Below are 20,789 nucleotides of genomic sequence, written 5' to 3'. Positions count from 1 at the left end.
GTCATACCCAGGACAGGTGGGGTCTGTTCTCTCACCTGCAGAGTGAAAATGACTACATAACTTCTGCAATAGACTGACATTGATCATTTCTTATACTACAAACACAGATGTGCAGAGTTTATTTAGACTAAGACTACCCAAACCTCATTCATCTCTCCCACACAGAAATACAACGATTCCTGAAATCAAGACAAACCAAAGCCAATCCCGTAGGGTGGCCAGCTCTACCCAAAGAATCCCAAAGGTCAGGTGCTCTGCTGGATTGTCACACAGGATTCCCAAAAGAGCAAAGATACGTAAAAGACTTCTGTCAGGTTTCTGATGAATTTCATTCGCACCGGGTTCATCAGATTTCTTTTACTCAGGTGAGAGCTCTCTCTCATGGCTTCCTTGATAGGTATATTTCCATAACAGGTGGCTCCCCATTCCCTGAAGGTCTCCGTTCTCTGGGTGACACAGGCGGACAGAAACTGGACACAGACAGGCCTGGCTGTCCAGAGAGGACAGACTACTAATCTAGAATTCCCACACCTTTCGGATTGGAATCACAGCCTTTTTCCCTAAGCCTCTGTGACTGATGGCGCAGCCCACCTCGCTAAGCACCACTGCTAGACCAGTGCTCTGACTGTCTCTGCCTAAAGTAGGGAGGCCTGTGACTGTCTCCTCACCCCCAAATAATTCAGACAACCACCACCTCCTGTCATGTTACAGATCAACTCATTCATGGTGCCACCGGGCACAAAACACCGTAATAAAACACCAGATCCCTCAGTCTAAAGCATACGTGTTTGTATGCCTGTTTTGAGCTGTTTAACTATTTAAAATGCATACACTTAGTGAGCTGATATATGCATACACTTAGTGAGCTGGTTGCCTTTAAAACTACAGGTGCAGCTGCTAAAGCATTCAGACCTGCAAATTAAGTATTTTTCAGACAATAGATTGTTCAACAACAATCAAAGATTAATAAATATACCTTTAACAGCCAAAGCCCTTTAAAAAGCTCTCCATTGGTCCACTTAAGTGTTCAATAAAGGCAGAGCAGAACAACACCTAGAGATGCAACAACAGCCCTCAAGGAATGGAGACATGCACCACTGAGTTGAACACAGCAATGATGGTTTTGCAATAGTATTTTAAGGTAGTAAAGACATAAATATTGGAAAGCCTATTTAGAAAGAATCCATTCCCCCCCCCCAAAAAAAATATTATTTTCTTCCCACAGCACTGCCACAGAGGTCACGCCTCAGCCTGTTCCAAAAGCATCTCCATCAGGCCCTGCAGGATGTGTGAGCCAAAGCCATCACTGCACTGCTGTGTTTGTGTCTGCTCCGTTTTGTGTCTGGTATGGTACGACCTCTGTGTTCTGAATGCATCAGGTTTAAACCGTGTTGATTAGTCAGTCCCGTGACAAAAGAAATTATCTCTGTCGTTAACAACCCAAAGCAAAACTGGCGAAGGAGAGGGCTGGAGTGTGGGGGGCGAACGACAGAGTTCTGGAACAGCTGCGTCATTCTGGACAGAGGAGACAGAGGGAGATAAGAGAGACGACAGAGGAGAGGGGGGAGAGGAAAAAAACGAAGAAGAAAAGAAAAGTTGAGCAGCCAGCAACAAAAGAGGCTTTTGTTTCTGCTCCACCTGATCCTCTGAGATTAGGAGCACGTGGATGGGCGCCTCTTGCTGCTCCTCTGTGTCCCAACAGACAGGACGACACAAGCGAAGCAGAGAGACAGGGCCAGTCCAACAGGCAGAGAGGTAGACAGGGCCAGTCAAACAGGCAGAGAGGCAGACAGGGCCAGTCCAACAGGCAGAGAGAGACAGACAGGGCCAGTCCAACAGGCAGAGAGAGACAAGGGCAGTTAAACAGGCAGAGAGAGACAAGGACAGTTAAACAGGCAAAGAAACATATGAGAACTTTTTCTACATGAGCAACAGGGGTAGTCAAACAAGCAGAGAGCCAAACAGAAGGAGAGCCAGTCAAACAAGGAGAAAGGACAAATCAAACAGGCGGAGAGAGACAGGGAGAATGCTCTGTGAACACATCATGGCAATTGGTGCTGTTTCTACATGTAATCGTTGCCACCTTTAAAGATGAGACATGAATTGCAAGGCCCTCTTAATGAAAACAAACATTTTACATTAAACCGACAGGCTTGGCATAAACTCAACAACAACTCCGCATTTGGTCAGTGTTGTCCTGGGACAGCAACACAGAGCAACAGCCAGCTCACATGGCTTATTAGTGCCATCAGTGTTTATTCCTTGCTGATACCATGGTGTAGATGCCTGTTTGCCCACAGCTCGATGGCTCTGGCAAACGTACAGCAGGAACATGCTGCAGAAGATGTGATTAGGCTGATTTGGAAAAAAAATACATTTGTACGCATGATGCTTACAAAACAAAGCGCTCTCAAATTCTGGAATTTAACACTGCAGTTCGCCCCCAAGCTACACAATTTTGCTCAAGGTCAAAAGACAAAGAGTGGGGGAGAGAAAGGCAGAGGGAGGAAGTAGGAGAGAATGAGGAAGACATTGAGGGGAGAAAGAAAGGAATGGAGAAATTTAGGGAAAGAAGGAGAGAGAGGGAAAGAGGGAAGCTGAAATGCAGAGAGATAAGGAGCGCAAAAGATATTCTTGGAGGGATTTGTTCTTCAAGAACAAATGAAGTTAAGCCACTTTCCTAATTCTCTGGGACACTGGCCAAAGAAATATCAATAATAAAAACAATAAAAATTATCATCACCTTTGGCAGAGACAAATCTCCATCCCTCGTTTTAATCAGTCTCACTTGGAGTGTGTGCTGCAGCACTTGCCGTCCTGTGCCTTGCGGGATATTAATACTAGCACTGTATAACTGTCTCCCAGCCCCCTGAGCAACGCTTCAATACCACAGATTCCAACACTGAAACTGCGGGAATTTCCACTTTTCACATCACTGACTCTGCAAGACTACGAGAGCCTGACAGAGAAGACCCACTCCGCGAGACTACGACAGCCTCCACAGAGAAGACCCACTCCACGAGACTACGACGGCCCCGACGGAGAAGACCCACTCCGCGAGACTGGGACAGCCCCAAGAGAAAAGACCGACTCCGCGAGACTGGGACAGCCCCGGCGGAGAAGACCCACTCCGCGAGACTACGACGGCCCCGGCGGAGAAGACCCACTCCGTGAGACTGGGACAGCCCCGACAGAGAAGACCCTTTGTACTCCGCGAGACTGAGACAGCCCTGACAGAGAAGACCCACTCCGCGAGACTGGGACAGCCCCGACAGAGAAGACCCACTCCGTGAGACTGGGACAGCCCCGGCGGAGAAGACCCACTCCGTGAGACTGGGACGGCCCCGACGGAGAAGACCCTTTGTACTCCGCGAGACTGGGACAGCCCCGACAGAGAAGACCCACTCCGTGAGACTGGGACGGCCCCAATGGAGAAGACCCTTTGTACTCCGCGAGACTGGGACAGCCCCGACAGAGAAGACCCTTTGTACTCCGCGAGACTGAGACAGCCCCGACAGAGAAGACCCACTCCGCGAGACTGGGACAGCCCCGACAGAGAAGACCCACTCCGTGAGACTGGGACGGCCCCAATGGAGAAGACCCACTCCGTGAGACTGGGACGGCCCCAATGGAGAAGACCCACTCCGCGAGACTGGGACGGCCCCAATGGAGAAGACCCATCCGCGAGACTCCGCGAGACTCTGAAAAGACCCACTGCGACAGCCCTGTGACTGCCCCAGTAGAGGAGAAGCACGACAGAGAAGACACGGTCTGTTGTCTTTGATATCTATCACCCTTGACCTGTGGGAGACATCTCCCCACTACTGTGCCTAAAGAGGGGGTTTCCCCTGGTGGCCAGCTTGCCTACCACTGACTAGAAAATAATATTCAGGGGAAAAAAAACCCCAACTAAAATCAGATAAAAAAAATAAAACTCAGAAAGGCTACTACAGAGTTTGAAATAACATATTAATCTATACAAAGGTCCCTCTGCCTTGGGTTTAAATATATATGATGTTTGTATTTACGTAGACAGTTGCACAACACACGTAGGGCCTCCTGTATCTAAGACACGATTACCAATTAATGTTGCCTGTGAACCTGCAGGTATGTGTGTCGCTGACTCCTGCTCTCCGTTTATTGAAGACACACTCATTCCTGCTAGACATTAGCAATATGTATATGTGAATTCAGTTACAATGCTAAGTGCCAACACTATGTAACTGTACACACACATGCAGAGGAGACACCTATCAGCACTCAGCAAACCCATATTGACCAATGGCTGGATCTCTGCCCATCTTGCCTGTGTTTCCTTTTGTTGTTGTCCTTTTTTTGCTGTTGATCCTCTACCCCCCCCCAACGTCTGGGAAGTTCATCAATTCAAAGTCCATTAAAAACCCAGGAGTCACTGGTCCTCAGTGAAGGCAGTGCTCCCGGCAAGGAACAAGTCTCGGAACGCCAGTGCAATCCCACTGCAGAGCTCAGCCAGCAGTCCACATCAACATTGCCTAGAAACCTGTCTGTCTGCTTGTGCTTCCAGCCAGCCATCTATCTACCTCCTTACAGGGCACCACCCCCCATTGCCCTCACCTGGGCTCAGGTACACAGCGCTGCAGCAGCACCATGGCAGCTGTGCGTGCGTGTCTATAGCGAGACGGGAACGCACTGCGCCTCTCAGAGGAGTCACAGCTACTCTCAGTGATCAGAGCTCCAGGTGGGAGAGCAAACCCTGCCCCCCACTCTCTCCACACACACACCTTCCCAAAATAACTGTCTCGCCCTTGGGTGGTATCAGGAGGAGGCGGAGGAGGGGGGGTCCTTGGATTAACCAAGGAATGCGCTCAACATCTGACAAAAAAACAACAAAATGCTGAGTCGAACGACAATGGTGAAGGTGGGTTTGTGCTGCTGCAGGTCAGATTTGGAACTTGTCAGAGTGTAAAGGAAGACAGTCCCCTCTTGCGCTCTCCAGCGCTGTGCCATGTCATGCCCCGCTGGCTTCCACAGGAGCACCAGGAGCAGACAGCTGATCCGTACACACCAGCTCCGGAATCCGGTCCTTTCCAACAGACGCTCTGTCTGCATCCCCGAAAAATCAACGCAGTTTGGGGCCCAGAGGACGGGAGGGGGGGGGCTGGGAATAGCCAGTTGAATTGGAATTCCTCCTTTTCCCCACTCTCCGTCTCTTGCCAACAGGTTAGACAAGATCAATGGATTTGCTCGGGGGGAAAAAAGAGCACAAAATTCCACAAAGAGTTTGGGACCAAGCAGGACAATGAGAGGAGTCTTCAATTCTTCAATACTACAGACCGGAGTCGGCAGTACTGCTCCACTGAGCTGACAGCCCCCCCTTATCCTCCGAAGCACCAACTCTCTCTGGAACATTACCCACTCTCCTGCCCCCCCAATAAGACAGCCAACAAGATTAGCAGAAAGAAAAAGACCACCCCCAGCCACCAAAACACATCCATCATTCCTGCAAGAGGTCTGACCCCTAAAGGTCGAAAGACGTACCTAGAATCATCCCGCCACTCTCTCTGCTGGCCCCTCAAATACGCGTGGGTCCGAGAACGGAGGAAGCCGTCTTGCTCTCTCCCTCGCTCCCCTTCAACCTGCCTCTCCCTGCTGGCGCGGCTCTTGTCCCGGTCACAGGAAAACCCCAAACAAACAGGGGGTTCAACGCCTGGTGTCTTCGGCAGCCCCCTCTCCGTCGTTCCCGCCGCCGGCCGCTCCAGGAGACGGGTGCACAGCTGTGCTCACCCCTGGTTTTGGTCAAAATTGAAGGTGTTGCTCCGGAGCCCTGTCTAGTTTGTAGTTGTGTCAGAAGGAAAGTGTTGCGAATGTTTTGGGCTTGGCAGACGGGTGTTATTTTTGCGGGGATGGGGGGCAGGCGGAGGGGGTGCAGGGGGGGGGCAGAAAGCGCGCCGTCAATGGAGCAGATTGTCCGTGCCAATAACACCCCCACAGAAAAAAGACTCAAGCGTGCGCGCACACACAGAAAAAAACTGGAAGAAACCAAGAAAAAAAACCTGCACGCGAGGACAAACGCGCTCCGGAGAGATCTCACCAGGATGGCTTGCTCCAGCTCAGTCACACTCTCGGACTGGAGCCTGCTCACTGAACGCTAGCTAGCTTGCCTGGCTCCCTCGCTCTCCCTCGCTCTCTCTTGCTCGCTCTCTCTCTCTCTGCTCCTTGTTTTTTTGGGTTGGGTATAACCTAAAGGCACCTTACATGCCTCAGCCCTGATTGGTGAAAGCCTCAGCCAGGGCCAGCCAATCAGGAGACAGAGTGCCCCCTGTCATCCCTGCAGAGTTTTAATGTCATCGAGCAGACAGCGTTGCTCCACTGCCACTCTTCCACCACTCTGTCCCTCTCCTCCTCTCTCCCCCTCCTTGTCTTCTTCCTCCTTTCCTGCGTCAAGCCCCAAGCCTGCCTGTCCACCTGTTTGTTCATTCCCACCTTTCAGTCTTCCCCTCTCCCATCCCACCGGGTCTCCTCGATTTTATCCTCCAGGAAAGTGCTTTTTCCAGCTTCGACCTCTTCCTCCTCCTGACTCTTTTGCACAGGCGGGCAGGGGGCTGAGGTCTTTTTGGGGCACCCTGTGCCTTTTTTGTTTTCAGAGAAAGCTGATTTCAAGGAGAAAAGAGAAGATGTGGACTCGAAACTGGACGGAGGGAGAACGGGGAGGAACAGACGAGCAGGAGTTGGGGGCGGAGGGTTAGATGGGGAGGGGGATGAGAGCTGACCAGTGATGAGAGATGGAATAATCGTGGGGGGGGAGGGGGAGATGGAAAGGCTGGTGAGACCGAGAGAGAATGAAAAAAAGGGAGAGGGAAGCTGGGTTCTTTGGTGCTGAAATCCTCCAGATGTCCAGACAAAAACAAAACAAAAAGCAACATCTGTATATCTTTTATAGTAACAATTGTGAACTGTGAAGGGCCCCTCTGTTTGCGCCCTGTAAAAAGACAAATGCCAATGATCGCTCCGGGCCGGGGGCTGTGGGGTACGCGTGGAATAGTCTGTGCTCAGAGAAGGATGGACTGCTGGGGGCTTGGGGCGGGGGGGGCTATTATTTTTGGGCCCAGTCATTGAGGCGGCTCTCTGAGGTCTGCAGGACCCTTTCAGGGCCGAGGCTGAGGGCCGAAGGAATTGAAGAGAAAGGAAAAGCTTAACAAAGCTGTCAGAAGATTAATCCTCTGTGCAGGAGAGAGATTGTACAAACGGGCACGCACACACACACACACCAGCCTGGGGGTGTGAAAAAATGCCCAAGTTCTGTTTCTCTCTCTCCTTTGCTTACCTCTCTAATCCCCCCCTCCCTCCCTCCCTCCCCCCGCCCCTGGCCCGCGCAGTGTGAGTCAGTGGGTAGTGGAGAGAATACTAAGAAGGCTGTTGGCTGACACTGAGAATCGCTCACTGCGCGGCAACAACTGCACGCTCGGCACACACACAATTCCACACACACACTGATCAGAACCGACACACACACACGCAAGCACACAGTGACGTTCACATGGACTGGCACACTGGATCACACTCACATGCCCTACATACATACACACTGCCATGCACGCTCACACAGAGGCACACAGACGCGCGCTCCAATCTGTATTCCTGTCTTTCAGGGACTTCCTACAGACACGCATTTTGTTTTTCTTTTCGATTCTGAACTCCACCAAAACGAAAATAAAACCCACAATCGGGTGGGGGGGGTTTGAAAGCAGACCTAAACAATCTTGGCACTTTCACATTTAAAAGAAGATAGGTTTTGAAAAAAAAAACAGACCTGTCAGAAGTTACTCCATCTATGGAGATAGTCTCTCGTCCCCACACTGATAGCCCGCTGACCCACAATCTTACACCCTGACAAACACAGGGTGGCAGGCGCTGTCAAATCCTGACACGCAAGCATGGCGCTGACGCAGACACACTGAGCTCTGAGGGGGGTACACACGGGACAGCACCTTGTCCTGTCACTTTTCAGGTTGTTCTTTCGACAACTGGATCGATACGCAGTCTCGATTGCTTCAGAGATGCAGCATGAGGATTCATCTTTCAGCTAAATGCGTGAAGGATGGGGACTCAGTCCAGGTCTTTAGCCGCTGTCCTGCTGACATGCTGTCCCCACACCACTTCCCCTCCTGCAGTCCAGGCTCATCAGGTCAGAGCGGGAGGGAGGAAGTGGTGGTGTGGGGAGTACATTACTGTGACACTAGGTTGGCACCTGAACTAACGTGAAGAACTCTCTCTCCCTTCCTTCCTCCACACCTCGCTTTCTTCCCCTTCCTGTCTCCATCATTCTTCTGCATCTGTCTTCTCATTCTCTCTCTCCCTTTCTCGACAGCCCCCCTCACTCCGCCTTCACTTTTTTGGAATGTGACCCTTTGCAGTATGCACTGCAGGACCGCGGAAGATCGGCTTTCCTCATTAGCAGTGGGGCTCGTTAATAATTCAGCGCAGGGCCGTGTCGCGCTCAATGGCCCGGCTGCTAATGTGCTGTTCTTGGCTTCAGGAGCCGCCAGTGATCAGGACTCTAATGGATGTCATGATGAGAGCGTGAAATAGGAGGAGAGGGATCCACTGTCACCACAGCCTTCCCCCAAATACAGAACAGAGGGAGGAGAGAGAGATGGGGGGCAGAGAAAGAGGGGAGAGAAAGTGATGGGGTGATAGAGAAATGGGGGTTAGAGAGTATCAGTGGGGAGGAGAACAGAGTGATGAAGCCAGTTATAGATGTGGATTATTAGGAGGCCATGATTGGTGAAGGCCAGAAGGAACTTTTTTCAGGACGCCGGGGTTACACCCCTACTCTTTTCAAGAAACGCTCTGGGATTTCTAATGACCACAGAGAGTCAGGGTTGGGTTTTATGTCTCACCTAAAGTACGCTGCCTTTTTTATAATATAGTTTCCCTGTGCAAGCCACAATGAAAGCACGCCCTGGTCTTCCTCAACTTTCCCAGGAGGTCTCCCATCCAGGTACTGGGCAGGCTCACACCTGCTGCGCTTCAGTGGGCTGCCAATTGTGAGCTGTAGGGTGATATAGCTACTGGCATGAATCCATGACAAATCCATCCTCTCTCACTACTCCCTGGTAGGTGAGGTCTCAATTAAACCCAGGTCAACCAGCTCTGCCAGAGCTAGCAGCCATTATGATTAGGCCCTGGTTGCCTGTCGTCACAGTCATAACCCATCATCTCAGGGGTGCATGAGGGATAAGTGCAGGAGCCCCTGGAGCTGCAGAACAGAGCTCAACTCTGCCATGGCGAGAGCACCAAGTCACCCAGGTGGCTGCTTGCTCTTGTGGGTATTTACTGTGGTCTGCCAGGGTCAAGAGTGGAGTAACTGGGAGGGGAGAGGTAGGAGGAGACAGCCAGAGCTGGACTGCCAAAGAGATATCTGGAGAGATTAGGGGGGTGGGAGAGAAAGAGACAGATAGGTAAAGAGGAGAAAAATAAGAAAATATTGTTTGGCATTTTTTCATACCCAGGCTGGTGCATCTGTGTCTGAGAGAGTGCCTCCTACTGGTCCACCACCACACTGCACCACCATGGTCCACAGAGGTCTCCCACCCCACCCAGCACTAACCGGGCTCAGCCATGGTGAGCTCTGAACCGACTCAACTGAAGGGATGTGTAGTTGTAATAACCTTATTATCTCCAGTGTAGGACCCCTTTTTTCTGTTCTGCATATCACACCTCAGTGTACGGAGTGCAAACAGCCAAGAGCTTAAGACACGTACAGTACAGCCTCTCTCGCAGGAGTTAACGAGCCAGCGATTGATTAGAGGGCAACGATTAGGAGAGAAGAGTGAAATTAATTAAGCCAGATCTCCCCTCTCTCATCCTGGGAAAGAGAAACAGCCAGACTGGGAAAGGAGAGAGAAATCAAACAAGGACATATAAACACAATATGACATGAACCAGGCAGCGCGGTACTGCAGTATTATGCACCGCACAGTCATAGTCTTCACATCTGTCCCACACCATACCTCACCGTATTATTCCAACCCTTATGTAATTTAACCATCACATACTGCGCTGTCCTATCCTATCTTATACTCTACACTCCCCCACTGCACTGCTGTATGTTGACCCACACTATCTCACTCTGTATTATTCTGTGCTGCAGTGTCAATATACTAATGCTACTCTTCCACCCTACTCTGTCCTGTGCGGTACGGCGCTCTCTGTGCCTCAGCTTCGCTGCCCTGCTCTGCACTGTGGCACGCGAGAGACCAGGAGCCAGGGGCATGCTGACGGGGAGGGCTCGTGAAAGCGGTCCTGGTAAACGCTCCTCCTGGGCCAGGGTAACAGAGCCCCTCCACTGCCGCCACCCCCCCTTCGCCTGCCCGCCTCCCAGGCCCATGAGCCCTTTCACCCACACACCTCCTTCCTCTCTACCCAAATTCTTTCCGCATCAGCGACTGGTCCAATCCTTGCCCGGCACCAGCCTGGAGGATTTGCAGCCGCCTGTCACTTCTCATCATGGAAACAAGCTTTTTTGCTCTCTCTCTCCCCGTCTCCCACACTCAGTCTCCTCTTCGGTCTTTCCCCCATGCTTTCCCTCTCTCTCCTCCTCTCCTCTTGCATTCCCTGCACCCACACTCAGTGCGTCTCACTGGCCGGTCTGTGTGTGTCAGAGCCTTGCTTCCGTCTGTCCGTCTGTGCGTCGTACATCACGAGGACCTCTCCTCCCCTCCCCTGCCCTGTCAGGTCCAGTCCAGTTCAGCGCAGGGTTCTCATTGCGAGACATTGGTCGGCGAAGACACTGCAGGGACTGTGAGTCAGTGGGGACACTGAGAACACGGCACATGCACAGTCACACTCTCTCTCTCCCCCCCGGTCGTGCTCTCCCTGTCTGCACCCCCCTTCTGTGTCAGCGGGGTTGATTCTACCCCTCAGGCCTCTCCCGAGTCTCTGTGCTGCCTGCTCCCCTTCCCCTTCTCCTCTCTCCCTCTCTCGTGCTCCCAGTTGCAGGTCAGCCATGCTAGGGTCATCGCCGGCCAAATTCGCTTATCGCTCTCAGGAATCGATCAATCGATCCATAAAAACCGCTTCAGAGAGCGAGAAAGCCTCTCTCCCGCCTGCCACGGGACGCCGTGTGGCTGGCGCAGGGGCAAGCTCCCAGTCCTGTTACTGTCATCCGTACTGGTTGGGGGGGGGGGCTCTCGAGGACATGGCTCAGCTCAGGGGGGGCCAGCACTGTAGAAAACCACCATCTAAACCTTTACAGCTCAGGAGCCTGTACCCCTGTGCCTGGGAAGCACCTGGAAAGTCACAGTCCCGCAGCTTCTAGAGGAGTTCCAAACGCTCGGTGACCTGGACATCACCTGCTCTTGTTCAAATCATTGGAAAAGAACTCGTTACCCACAGCACTCCCAGACCTGGGATATAGCCACCAGCCTCCAGCACAAGCCAGCACCCTGCGCCATGTTGAAAGGCCAAGGTATGGCAGGGACTGCCCTGTTTGAGACTTCTCCTGTTTGCACTTGGTACCGCCTGTTTGCACCGAAGATGTGTTATCTCTGCCTATCAGTATCTACTTTTATAATTGATACACAGAACCCTGCTAGAGTGTCCTTCCAGACCGGCAAAGGTTCAAGTGAGGAGCTCCCTCAGCATGCGTTGGCGTGTGTGCATATGTGGGCAAAGGTGCAGGCAGGGGTTCCACAATGAAAGGTAGAAAGAAAACACAATGTTTGAAGTATTCTCCATGTATGGGAGTCGCCTTACCTGACTAACAGCCAAAACACTGCATTTCCTTTTTCTTTCTGCTTTTCAGGGTGGAATTAACCTTCACTTGCACCCAAACCAAATGTAACAGAGCAACAGTGTGCAGCACAGTGGTGCCAAAGACTCTGTTGAGTGTGCTGCCCTCTCGTGGTGGACCTGTGCAATGTCACAACACCAAAACCCTGAACTCCTGAACTTTCCTGCAGGAGAATTTTTCTAAACTTTGCTCCCTTCTGATAAATATTTATATAAAAACTGTCAAAAAGTGAAGCTATTATTTCCAGTGCTCTGCTCCACTCTCTCTGTGTCACTGTCCTTCCCTTTGCAAATCTTCTCTCTCGCGTTCCTCTCCCTGTCTCACTGTTCTGTTCCCTCTCACATCCCAGTGATGAATTTAGAGGCAGTCGAGAGAGAGGGGTCAGAGATCAGGGGGCCTGAAAGGCATCTTTCTAGGTCTGAGTACTGGATACAGACTGTGATGTCTGGTACAGGGGCTCCAACATTATCACAGCAGTGCTGGAAAAATCATCTGTCCAAACCATATAGACCCATTCTGTGTCAACTCAGCCAGGGCAAGATTCCCACTCTGCTCGCACTGTGGGTGCCACAACTCCCACAGGTCAAACCAAAACTTTCAACCGAATGATGGAGAGTTACCAAGATGTACCCCTCTAGGGGAGTGAAAGGTGTCTCAGAATACTTTGAATGTCAGTATCGCTTTGGATTCTCCTGTACAGAAAGCCAGGTAGATCTGCTGCAGGATTTGTTCGGTTTAGGTTTAGTCCTGGTCTGAGCTCAAAGTGTTTGTGAATACTGTAACAATTTAACCACGTAACAACATGTCAAGCATGTGCTGTATATTAATTAAACAGAAAAAGAAGAGAAACCGAGAGAAGAAGAAGAGAAAGACACAGCTATCCAAGCCAGCTGCTTTACTAGTCCTTGTTAACCCGAGCCCCACAAGGGGACTGAGCCATTCGAAGATGGGGGTCAATGGAGGTCATCTTCCATAAACTCATGCTGGAGCCTTGTCATGGGCTTATAAAGTCAGTACAATAACCAGACAGGTGCAAAGCTGTGCCTAGGAGAGTCAGGTCAATTATGAGTGCATCCCCAGGAAAATGAAAGTAATATCTCTTCTGCTTTAGATGGAATGAGCAGTACTGAACTAGTGGACAATTTTTCAATGTTAATGCCCCTAGCTGCACAGACATATTATATGGATGGCCTTCATATTGCACGGCTTCTACCGAAGACCGATCCATACCAGCAGGAGTGAATGAAGATGCGTTCACCAGGCCACTGAGACGCACTCCAGGAACTCCACCAGGAGAATTTACAATATACCAGGGAGATCTTATTTGAACTGTAAAACTGAAGGCAACAACATCATCTCGGAATCGCACTTAAAGGTTATGATCACTTAATACAGATCACACTTCAATCCAAACACCTTCTTCAGAAAATAAAAACAAGAAATAAAAATACACCTCCCTCTGCCCTTCGGAGCTGGGAACAGCGATCACCATAAAGAGCGAAGTGAGGCGTTTGCGTTCACGTGCCTGTTTCATCAGCATGTCCTGAGCCAAGCCAGACACCACCCTGGATGGGCTCGGACAGGACCAACACTTTCTTCAGTACAAGAAACCCATAATGCAAAAACAGTTACAAAACTAAAACAACGAGGTTCTTCATCACGCTCTGCAAGAAACAAACAAAAGCAACACAAAAATCGTGAGCAGGACTGAGTTCTGGGGCACCCAGAAGTCATGCTGATATGTCGGTTTGCCAACTGCTGGTCTCAGTGCTTGGGCCTCAGGAGAAGGGGTGTCCCGTACGAGCATGTGCAAGAGAGGGGCCGTATTGAATGACTCCGTTCCTCTGCAGTTGTGTAAGATCAGGGGTGCGTGTGGCAGAAAGAGAGAGAGGTCTGGGGTAATGGAGTTCACACGTGCGTGCGACTGTGTTCTGCAAAGAGTGTGTGTGTGCTGGACTCCGGGATTCAGCCCCTGTGAGCGGATGAAAGAGAGAGTGTGAGGTAAGGGAGAGAGTGGGTGTGTGTAGAATGTCTCTGTTGATTGTCACTCTCTCACACCTCCCTGCCATCTTCACACTCCCGGTTCAGAACACACAGGGCCGCCCCACCCTCTCTTCTGTCCCCCTTTGAGGCAGGCAGGTAACCAATAACACCCCATAACGGAGGAGGATATTTACAGCATTATTACTCAAATACATATATAAATAAACTCACTTAGGCAATGAAAATCCTATACTTTACAAAAGACACAGTGTTTAAACCAGCTTTTAGAAGGACTATGGCATTAACAACTGCTGCTGCAGAGACTCTGACAGCAGGACCTCCGCTTACAGGGAGGGTCAGTAATTCTCTCAGGGAGCCAGTGGCAGAGCTGTGGACTTGAACCAGGAACCTCTTGGTGACATATCCTGCACTTTCACCGCTCACATTCTCAGCCTCTGTCTGCTGGACATTTCGAAACAAGTGCTCTTGAAGAATCAATGACAAACTAGCCCACTGGCAGCCTAGGAAGAGATGGGCTAGTTGATATCCTCTCCTAGCTGAGACTCCATCTCTCCCACAGACGACGCACAGACATGGAAGGAGAGGGACTGTCTTACCTGTGTTCCACATCCAGGACTCCCTCTCTCTTCCTGGTCAGCGTGTCTGTTCCACGTCACTCAGTTCTCTTATCCAAGCGCGTCCCAACTCTGTATTCCAGAATTATTTCCCTGCTTTCACCCTCCCCACACCAGATAGGAAAGACAACCAGAAGAAAAAATGCCCAGTTTCTTAAAAAAAGGCGGAAAAATTTTTTTTCAAGCTTTTCAAGTTCAAATCCCCTCCAGTACCAAAAAGTGAATCCCGTCCACCCGGTAATTTTAATACATATTTATCTGTGAAACCACAGCCGTTCCCTAGGGAGATCCGAAGCCACGCACGTGGGACGCAGAGAGAAGCTCAACTTCTTCATTCCGTTTTATTTCTCATTTTCCCTCCTGCGAGGAGCCGAACAAGTGCAGAGATTCCGAAACCTAATTCTACTTCCCCAGGGCAGGGAACTTAATAACCAAGAACAACTGTCGCAAGGGAGAGAGGGGAGGAGGGGAGGAGGGAGAGGGGGGAGGGAGAGGGTTAAGCGTTAATGAGAAGGCGTGAGAGCAAGCGAGAGAGAGAGAGGGGGGAATATTCATTTCTGCACATGTACATGAAGCCCACGTAGTCGTACAAATGCACCTTCACAGTCCAGGTCTCAGAAATGAGCTGATTTGGTAGAATGTTTTGGCTACCGCTAACTGGGGTAAACAAGCGCTCGCCACACTCGGAGAGCTTACATTACGCAATCAGGAGTTCAACACTACGACTGTACTGAGTGAATCAGTCAGTGAAGCTGGAGAATATGCAACTATCTGCACCTGTTAGTAGAAATATGTAGAAATATGGCTGCTATTTTCCTGTCTGACGTCCTTCTGATTTCAATTCCCGGCAGGACTGTAAGATTTTGCGTCTGTGGCTGTCGCACCCCGCAGAGGAGAAGGGCGAATTGCGGACTAAAGCCAGTGGCACATGTGCAGGACAGCAGCGTGCCCAGCAGAGGCCACGGGCAGGACAGGAGGGCACAGGCCCGGCTGACGGGTACCCCATGCGGTTCCTCGGCCAAGCTAAAGGCAGGGAGGCTGGAATCAGGACCTGTCCTGTCCTGTCCGAGGGAGGCAGGGAGTCCAAGAAGGGATGACTAGACCAGGAAACTTGGAGGAGTGGGGGGGACAGAGACAGGGAGTGAATGAGAGAGAGAGGGTGTGTGGCTGGGCAGGAGGGAGGGGGGGGAGGAGTGCAGTTTTGGAGCAGTAAGCACTTTTCCCCCCGTCCCGGGACAGCAGGGTAGGGTTACAAGACAGCTCTGCTGGCACTGGGATTCTCTCACATAAACAAGGGCTGTAAAGTTCGCACTGCCAGCCTATAAAGACATCACCATTGCTGGGGCGCTCTCACCACCCCTTCCCCTCCCTCAAAGCCTTCTCTCTCCCTCCTTCCCTCTTTCACTTCTTTCTGCTCCCCTCTTTTTCTCTCTTTCCTGGCTGCGTCACTCCCTCTTTCCCCCTCTCTCTCGCCATCAGGAACCAAAGATCCTCAGGGAAACCAGCCGTGAAAAACAGACAGAGGACACAAGTGGACACGACAGGAAAGTGTCTCTGGACTCGACAAGATGAGGCACGTTTTTACCCAAAGGGTGGTAGGAGCCTGGAACAGGCCATGCCGTCACGTTGTTGAAGGTAATACTCTGGTATCATTCTAGACGGGGCTGGCTGAGATTCCAAGATCATTCCACTCCTCATTACCGAGCAGGCTAGCTGGGCCAAACGGACCTCCTCAAGGTTTCTGACCCGACTGTCTAGAAAGGTGAGTTTATCTGCTAGTCCTGGACAGCCACCTGAAACTCTGTTTCCACCGGAAATCCTGCTGGTGCTCACAGTGGATTCGGCCATGTGTTCTGGGGATCCTCACAGACTCTTGGGACTCCCCAGAAATAGCCTGTCCTGAATCCCCACTCATGCACCATCACTTGCAAGATGGTGCGAGAGTTGAGATGCTGATTTGGTAACATGCATGGTGATACTAGCCTTTAATATTTTAGAATTTGTACCAGAATAATATTCCTTAAGATTGTGTTTACACTGGGAGCCCTAAGTGAACAGGAATCTGCCAGCAGGCAGCACTTGTTAGTGTGCAATGGTTAAGGTTCCCGACTCACAGCTCTTGGGTTCTGGCCCTGATTCAGGCCTGTGATGCCTTCTGTGTGGAGCTGGCATGTTTCCCCTGTGAACATACTGGATTTCTCCAGGTGCTCCAGTTTCCTCCTGCAGTCCAAAAACACAGGGTCAAGATTTACCTCTAAAATATTCCCTAAACCCTGAATGTGTATCTCTCAGACAAGCAACCCATCCAGCATGTATTGCAGACTTTATAATATTGGTATTACTCGCAGCTATTTCCCCCACTAAAGACTCAGTTACGAAACGTGCAGGCTGTGGCTCTTCAGGTTATAGCGGGGTGCTATGCTCCGGGGTGAACACGAGCATTGAGTGTCCCAGGGCACGGTAACACGGAAGAGCCAAGCCTGGTCTGCGGCGCCCTCTCGCGGTAGGAAAGCAGAAGCGCAACACCATGTTCACGAGAAAGCGGAACATTTTTCCCGAGACCAATGAGTATTTCTGTCTTTTAGTTTGTTTTTACTCATTTCCTAAAAAGTGTAATGAGACATAATTCACACAAATACTTCATGATAATACAGCAGCAAGAGCTTGCGCTGTCTGATGTCTAATATTTAAAACGATTTTTTTTCATCTTAAAAACTTGTTTTTAAAATTTTAGAAAACGCACTGCAAATGGCGTTAAGACTACAGTATGTGAGCGATGGCAGTGTGTGAATCCGTCTAGTAATAAGGCGAGGCGGTGACATTAGCGCTTAATAACGAGCTCTCCCGAACACGCGCGGTCGATCTTCCAATGGGTTGGTCGGTTCAGGGTCAGTTCAGCCAGCTGCTGAAGTTCCTGGAGTAAAGGCCTGTAATGGCTGGGCAGACTACCCGTGCGCTAGAGCCCAAGAGGGGCTATCCGAGGCTACCGTTTTTACACGACATTAAATCAACCGCCCAGCCCTGGCGCCAGAGGTGTGGGTCGGAGCTCATTTCACGGCTTTAAAAACCGAATACGACGGACTCAGCCGGTTAAGCGCGTATGAATGGATACTCCCAGGGCGCTGACGAATATTATAAAAGCAAAACAACAAAAAAACTGGAGATACTGGAAAAAGTCGAAAGAGATCAATTAGAAACATCTCCGGTCTCACTTCTCGGAGATTCACAAATGCGACCAGGTGCTGCTGATCATCACACCATAATGATCAGCCGGAGAGGTCGGAGAATTAATCACTCGTGGGGCTGCGATCTTTAAATAGACTTGCACAGGTGACCTTTCACTGCGCACACAGAGAGCTGTACGGGTGCCTTTTATTTACGTCTTTGTCAAGTTAATTCTTGTGAACGAGGATTTTTTTTTTATCGGCAGGGATGTCTGAGGTGCCTTCTCGGTCCTCCGACAAACTGCTCGACTACGGCCGGATGTACCGCCTGGAGCGCAGGCTCGAGACCTTCAAGGACTGGCCCTTCCTGGAGGACTGCAAGTGCACGCCGGAGCGGGTGAGCGGTCCGTCCTGTCAGCTGCTCTCGCTACGTTGGGAGGCATTTCGATTACCAGAAATCAATGGCGTAACCCAGCTGACCGCAGTCCTGCTTCTGGAGGGCTGGTGTGTCAGGGTCCCAGACTACTGGTTCTCATTCCAGCTTAGCTATAATGCTCTAGTGCGAACTGGCGACTTAGTCATTGCCCTTCTTGCTGGTTTAGTGTCTTAGGACTGTTTCAACTCGTTTCTTCTCGTTAGTTGAGCATGTCACCTGCCTAAGTACCCCCTCCTCTTCCTCCTCCAGTCCCTGACAAGCCTCTCTCTCCCTCTCAGATGGCGCTGGCTGGGTTTGTCCACTGTCCCAGCGAGAGTGAGCCAGACGTGGCCTGTTGCTTCTTCTGCCTGAAGGAGCTGGAGGGCTGGGAGCCTGATGATGACCCCTGGTACGGCCCCTGACCCCCCTGTGCCACACTCTCCTCCCCCCCGTCCTGTCTGCTCCCATCACAACACACTCAAACTGTCCCCCGACCTGACACCAGAGTCAGTCGCATTACTATACGGGCAACCTGAGTGTCCCCCCTCTCTCCCCAGGTATGAGCACGCTAAACGCTCTCCTCACTGTGGCTTCCTGAACATGAAGAAGGACTTTGACACCCTGCTGGCCACCGAGTTCTTCAAACTGGAGCAGCAGCGCCTGTGCATCTACATTGTGAGCCCTGCCCCTCTCTCCTCCCTCCTCCCTGATTTAAAACTAACAGATTACACGGCATCCTGTGAAACCTGCTGACCACATGGCAGGGGAAGAGGGGTGATCTAAGTGTGGGGGGGGTGTAGAGACAATGTCTAAGAAATTAGTTTATGAAGTCTTGGACAGCTCAACTGCAGAGAAGTTTGATGCCTTTGTTTTCCCCTCCTCCTCCCCTGTATCCTCCAGAGAAAAATAGGTGGACAAAAGATTGCCCAGTTCCGGGAGGAGGTGGAGCAGACCCGCAGGAACTTGCAGACCCTGTTCAGTATTGCCCAGTACAAGGACCACAGCCAGCCTTCTCCCCCCTAGAGCCAGAACTGAGCATGGCATCTTCCATCTAGAGTCTACGGAAGACATAAGATTTTATGCCTCTTTATGCAACAGTTGTTACTTTTAGCATCCCAATAAATGTTATTAACTGCAGTCGTGTGACTTTGGATGTGTTGCTGCTGGTAAACCAGCATGTTCCTAGGAGTGGGATTGGTGATCCTGCTTGTACCTCAGTGCCTGTATCCATACTGGCTGCTATTCTGTACAGTTTATTGTGCTGATGCATTTCTCACAGCGCAACTCAAAAATCCCTTTTCTTTACGCCCAAATCTCAGTGCTTATGTCTACAGCTGTGTGTGTGTGTTGGGACGATCTGGGTGAGGCCTCTCCCGTGAGGGGACAGCTGAGGTGTCCTCCATTCCCCTTGTCCACTTCTTGCAAATTTTTTCCTCCATGTTCAACAGAGCATCCCGAGTCCCATAGAGATATTGAAAATTATGCTCAAGCTGAAAACCATTAATGCAGAAACTGTATGCCATTATGCTTTTCCAGACCTGAACAGGGCTTTACATCGGGGTGGAGTAAAAACTTCACCCAAGTGAACTGATCTGCTCCCTAGTGATAATTTGTTGTAAACAGTAGCTGTGAGTTAGGTTTTATTCTTTTTAGATCTTTAATTGCTTTAATAAGCTAATGTAGCTTTGGGTGCGTCACAGTCATTAGCACTGCTGCCTCACAACTCTTGAGTCCAGTGTGTAAGTCTGCCATAAGTCTCCTTCTGTGTGGAGTCTGCATGGTGTCATGAGGTTGGTGTGGGCTTTCTCCCACATTCCAATACTATGCTGGCTAGTGTAAAAGCAGTCTCTGAATTCTCGCACACTGCTGCTTACCGTGAGCCTCCCAGGCATAAAAGTTTTTCTGGTTCAGCCAACTATCCTGTTTATACTACTTCATGTCACAGTGTCTTGGTATCATGCGGCCTCTCTGCTCCTAGATTACCCAGTCCAGCACCAGGCACTGGCTGCTGGTTTTCATTATAACTGAACTCTTGCTTAGTTGTTTCCCCAGATTAAACCATTACTCAACTGAACTTTTTGTATTCAGCTCTGCAACTGTAAAGGCTAAGAAATCCAGCTGGAAATGTTGCAGATTGTTGCAGAAGACCTGACATGTTGCCCTGTGAGTCCATATGAGCAGGTGAGAGTGCAGCAGAAGTGGAAAGGAGCAGGCCCTGGGGAAGTCCTGCCTTCCCCTCTGCTTGTGTCCACCACTCCAGCAATGCTCCGGCCTTGCTCCCCCTCGAGCTGAGCCAGCCTCCCTCAACACCAGCAGGGCAGCTCGGTCTCTGCACTTCCTCACCCCCCACCCTCGGCTGTGCTGTAGACCTCTCTGTGCCCTCTCCTGTGCTCCTCCCACACACCCACTTGTCACTCGTGTGGCACCTAACAGGGTCTTCGCCTGATTGGAGAGTCGGGGTCTCTCTCGCTGGCGTCATTGCTGGCGCCATTTACCAGATAGCTGAGAGAGCCCCGGGCGCCCAACCCCAGGTGCACCCCGCTGGATCCCTGCCAGCTACACACCACCACTGCCCTCCCAATTGGAGTCGGCTAGGGACGCAGATTCCAGGCTCGCACTGGGGAATGGAGTCGAGAATGGATTCTAGCTGGGAAGTTCCAAGAGCTATCCCCATGAAGCTATATCAATCTTTTACAGCTCACAAAAGCAAGTCTCTTTGGATGAAGGCATTGGAAAGGCAGTAGTAGAAGCTAGGAGCCATATCACCCTGCAACTCACAACTGGCAACCCACTGAAGCTAAGCAGGTGTGAGCCTGGTC

At 50.8% G+C, this 20,789-nt stretch overlaps 2 protein-coding genes across 4 annotated transcripts in view; one reads left to right on the top strand and one right to left on the bottom strand.

Annotated features, from left to right (window-relative positions):
- znf385a (zinc finger protein 385A) overlaps positions 1-14,801 on the bottom strand; it is an 86,658-nt gene extending 71,857 nt beyond the window's left edge. The window contains exon 1 of one of the 2 annotated variants that reach the window (XM_088633465.1): positions 14,374-14,801. In XM_088633465.1, the coding sequence (XP_088489591.1) occupies positions 14,374-14,386 (13 nt within the window). In that variant the 5' untranslated portion in view covers positions 14,387-14,801. Of the gene's footprint in view, positions 1-5,517; positions 6,406-14,373 lie in introns of those variants that run through there. The other variant, XM_088633466.1, reaches the window with a different exon arrangement.
- Positions 14,802-15,734: 933 nt separating this feature from the next.
- On the top strand, positions 15,735-19,107 carry birc5b (baculoviral IAP repeat containing 5b). Of its 2 annotated transcripts, none has more exons than XM_088633462.1 (5): positions 15,735-16,026; positions 17,822-17,952; positions 18,270-18,379; positions 18,528-18,645; positions 18,871-19,107. In XM_088633462.1, exons 1-5 carry the CDS (start codon positions 15,960-15,962, stop codon positions 18,991-18,993), a joined length of 549 nt encoding a protein of 182 aa, XP_088489588.1. In that variant the 5' UTR covers positions 15,735-15,959; the 3' UTR covers positions 18,994-19,107. The 2 variants fall into 2 exon arrangements, with proteins under 2 accessions (XP_088489588.1, XP_088489589.1); XM_088633463.1 differs by lacking the exon at positions 15,735-16,026 and adding an exon at positions 17,383-17,721.
- Positions 19,108-20,789: the final 1,682 nt, after the last annotated feature.

The sequence above is a fragment of the Lepisosteus platostomus genome, chromosome 1 (genome assembly GCF_059453375.1).
Source record: "Lepisosteus platostomus isolate fLepPlt1 chromosome 1, fLepPlt1.hap1, whole genome shotgun sequence".
Classification (NCBI taxonomy): Eukaryota; Metazoa; Chordata; class Actinopteri; order Semionotiformes; family Lepisosteidae; genus Lepisosteus; species Lepisosteus platostomus.
Note: the sequence above shows the minus strand (reverse complement) of the source record. Positions and strands in the feature narration are given on the sequence as shown.